Genomic DNA, 4,131 nt, shown 5'->3' with positions numbered 1-4,131 from the left:
TTAGTGACTTTTGGAGCTGGTTTTAGCGACTTTCATTGGTGACAGAGTTGGCAACACCGTCACCAAAATGGTTACTGTGTGTAGTCGGAAAAAAAAAACACGAAAAGTCCCAAAAAAACACGGAGTCGAAAAAAAACACGAAGAGTCGTGTGTGTCTCTGTGTGTGTGTCTCTGTGTGTGTGTGTGTGTGTGTGTGTGTGTGTGTGTGTGTGTGTGTGTGTCTCTGTGTGTGTCTCTGTGTGTGTGTGTGTCTCTGTGTGTGTGTGTGTGTGTGTGTGTGTGTGTGTGTGTGTGTGTGTGTGTGTGTGTGTGTGTGTGTGTGTGTGTGTCTGTGTGTGTGTGTGTGTGTGTGTGTGTGTGTCTCTGTGTGTGTCTCTGTGTGTGTGTGTGTGTGTGTGTGTGTGTGTGTGTGAGCTACCTAACATCACAGCAACCATCTTTGGGAAACATGTATTTGACGTGTACTTTGATGTTTTAGTTTCGGCCTTTGGACTCTTCCACCGTGTGTTTCTCTTCAGGTATATTTGGCCGCGGCTTCCTGGACTCCAGCCCGCTGCCCTCCCCCGAACCCGTCGCCGACAGCGACCCTGGCTACCGTGGCAACAGCACAAACCCCTCCCCTTTCCGGGAGGCAGAAAACGTCACGGAGTCGCCTCAGCGTAACCACAACGATGACGACATCACAGACGGCGCCAGCACTACGGCTGCTACCGGCAGCTTTCCTCCAAGCTCCGCCTCCTCCTCCGCCTCTCAGGCCCCGCCCACACAGCACGTCACACAGCCTCCCGATTGGCTGACCTCTGTGACATCGCTGAGCACCGCCTGGCCAATCGGCAGCACCACAGCGCCGGACTCAGGTATCAACGACTAAAAGGGCTTTATTCTGTGTGTCTCTGTGTGTGTGTGTGTGTGTGTGTCTATGTGTGTGTGTCTGTGTGTGTGTGTGTATGTATGTGTGTGTGTCTCTGTGTGTGTGTGTGTGTGTGTGTGTGTGTGTGTGTGTGTGTGTGTGTGTGTATGTCTGTGAGACACTGTGTGTGTGTGTTTGTGTGTGACACTGTGTGTGTGTGACACTGTGTGTGTGTGTCTGTCTCTGTGTGTGTGTGTGTGTGTATGTGTGAGACACTGTGTGTGTTTCACATTGTGTGTGTGTGTGTGTGTGTGTGTGTGTGTTTCACATTGTGTGTGTGTGTGTGTGTGTGTGTGTGTGTGTGTGTGTGTGTGTGTGTATGTGTGTGTGTGTGTGTGTGTGTTTGTGTGTGTGTGAGACACTGTGTGTGTGTTTGTGTGTGTATCTGTGAGACACTGTGTGTGTGTGTTTGTGTGTGACACTGTGTGTGTGTGACACTGTGTGTGTGTCTGTCTCTGTGTGTGTTTGTGTGTGTATGTGTGAGACACTGTGTGTGTTTCACATTGTGTGTGTGTGTGTGTGTGTGACACTGTGTGTGTGTTTCACATTGTGTGTGTGTGTGAGACTGTGTGTGTTTCACATTGTGTGTGTGTGTTTCACATTGTGTGTGTGTGTGTGTGTGTGTGTGTGTGTGTGTGTGAGAGTGAGAGATGATAAATTGTTCATTCAGTATCTATTTAAAAATTCCCCTCGTCTCTGTGTGTCTGTCCCTCCGCTGTCCTTCAGTCTCTCTCTGTATTAAAGTCTAGTCGAGGTGAATGCTAATGAGCGCCGGGCTGTCCTGTCCTCTGATTGGACGCTGCAGCTGCATGCTCAGCGTGAGCTCGCTACTTAGCCAACTGCAGCCGTGAGGAGGGCTGGGACCATACGCTTCTGTCCCAGTTGGATTCTTTCACGTTACGTAGACGCCGATTCAATTTGTGAAATTTAGAAATTAACTGTGTGTGTGAGAGTGTGTGTGTATGTGTGTGTGTGTGAGAGAGTGTGTGTGTATGTGTGTGTGTGTGTGTGTGTGAGAGAGTGTGTGTGTGTATGTGTGTGTGTGTGAGAGAGTGTGTGTGTATGTGTGTGTGTGTGTGTGTGTGTGAGAGCGAGTGTGTGAGTCGAAAAAAACACGAGAAGTCGGAAAAAAAAAAAAGTTGGAAAAAACACGAATAGTCGAAAAAAAACAAGAAGTTGGAAAAATCATGAATAGTCAAAAAAAAAACGGAGTCGAAAAAAAACATGAAAAGTCGGAAAAACAATGGAGTCGAAAAAACACGAATAGTCAAAAAAAAACATGAAAAGTAGGAAAAAAACACGGAATCGAAAAAAAACAAAAAGTCAAAAAAAAACATGAAAAGTCGGGGAACAAATGAAGTGTTAGAAAAAACACTAAGAGTCGGGAAAAAAAAACGAAAAGTCGAAAAAACACGAATAGTAAAAAAAAAACATGAAAAGTGAGAGAGTTGGAAAAAACACGAAAAGTCGAAAAAAAACACAAAGAGTTGGAAAAAACACGAAGAGTCGAAATAAACGAGTCGGAAAAAACAAGAAGAGTCGGGAAAAAAACACGAATAGTCGGAAAAATACGAATAGTAAAAAAAACACAAAAAGTCGAAAAAACGAATAGTAAAAAAACCCACGAATAGTCAAAAAAACAAGAGTCGTCGAAAAAAAAAAACGAAAAGAAAAAAACACGAGTCAGAAAAAACACGAAGAGTCGGGAAAAACCAACGAAGAGTCGAAAAAAAAACGAAAAGTCGAAAAAAAGCAAGTCGGAAAAAAACACGAAAGAGTCGGAAAAACACGAAGACTCGAAATAAACGAGTCAGGAAAAACCCACGAAGAGTCGAAAAAAAACACGAGTCGGAAAAAAAAACGAAAAGTCAAAAAAACATGAAAAGTCAGAAAAAAACGGAGTCGAAAAAAAAACGAATAGTCGAAAAAAAACAAGAGTCGAAAAAAACACGAATAGTCAAAAAAAAAACGGAGTCGAAAAAAAACATGAAAAGTCGGAAAAAACATGAAAAGTCGGAAAAAAACAAAAAGTCAAAAAAAAACATGAAAAGTCAGGGAACAAATGAAGAGTTAGAAAAAACACGAAGAGTCGGGAAAAAAAACACGAAGAGTCGAAAAAACACGAATAGTAAAAAAAAAAACATGAAAAGTCAGAAAAGTGAGAGAGTTAACGAAAAGTCGAAAAAAAACACAAAGAGTTGGAAAAAACACGAAGAGTCGAAATAAACGAAAAGTCGGAAAAAACAAGAAGAGTCGGGAAAAAAACACGAAAAGTCGAAAAAATACGAATAGTAAAAAAAAAACACAAAAAGTCGGAAAAAACGAATAGTAAAAAAACCCACGAATAGTCAAAAAAACAAGAGTCGTCGAAAAAAAAAAACGAAAAGAAAAAAACACGAGTCAGAAAAAACACGAAGAGTCGGGAAAAACCCACGAAGAGTCGAAAAAAAACACGAGTCGGAAAAAAAACGAAAAGTCGAAAAAAACACAAAGAGTTGGAAAAAACACGAAGAGTCGAAATAAACGAGTCGGAAAAAACACGAAGAGTCGGGAAAAAAACACGAATAGTCGGAAAAATACGAATAGTAAAATAAAAACATGAAAAGTCGGAAAAAAACATGAAAAGTCGAAAAAAACAAAAAGTCGGAAAAAACACGAATAGTCGAAAAAAAACATGAAAAGTCGAAAAAACACGAAGAGTCGAAAAAACACGAATAGTAAAAAAAAACATGAAAAGTCGGAAAAAAACACGGAGTCGAAAAAAAACACAAATAGTAAAAAAAAACACAAATAGTAAAAAAAAACACAAATAGTCGGAAAAAACACAAATAGTCAAAAGAAACACGAAAAGTCGGAAAAACATGGAGTCGAAAAAACAAAAGAGCCGAAAAAACAAGAAGGGTCGAAAAAACACGAAGAGTTGGAAAAACACGAAGAGTCGAAAAAACATGAAGAGTCGAAAAAACAAGAAGAGTCGAAAAAACATGAAAAGTCGGGGAACAAATGAAGAGTTAGAAAAAACACGAAGAGTCGGGAAAAAACACGAATAGTCAAAAAAACAAGAGTCGTCGGAAAAAACACGAAAAGTCGAAAAAACAAGAAGAGTCGGAAAAACATGAAGGGTCGGAAAAACACGAAGAGTCGGAAAAACACGAAGAGTCGGAAAAACACGAAGAGTCGGAAAAACACGGAGAAAAAAAAAACATGAAAAGTCAGAAAAG

At 40.8% G+C, this 4,131-nt stretch overlaps 1 protein-coding gene across 1 annotated transcript in view; it reads left to right on the top strand.

The window, feature by feature from the left end:
* Window positions 1-518: 518 nt before the first annotated feature.
* The window catches only part of corin (corin, serine peptidase), a gene marked incomplete at its 5' end in the record, with an annotated part of 29,159 nt that continues 25,546 nt past the window's right edge, over window positions 519-4,131 (top strand). The window contains 1 exon segment of the mRNA XM_078245042.1: window positions 519-857. Coding sequence (XP_078101168.1) covers window positions 519-857 — 339 coding nt within the window.

This window comes from Sander vitreus, unplaced genomic scaffold, assembly GCF_031162955.1.
Source record: "Sander vitreus isolate 19-12246 unplaced genomic scaffold, sanVit1 ctg356_0, whole genome shotgun sequence".
Classification (NCBI taxonomy): Eukaryota; Metazoa; Chordata; class Actinopteri; order Perciformes; family Percidae; genus Sander; species Sander vitreus.
Note: the sequence above shows the minus strand (reverse complement) of the source record. Positions and strands in the feature narration are given on the sequence as shown.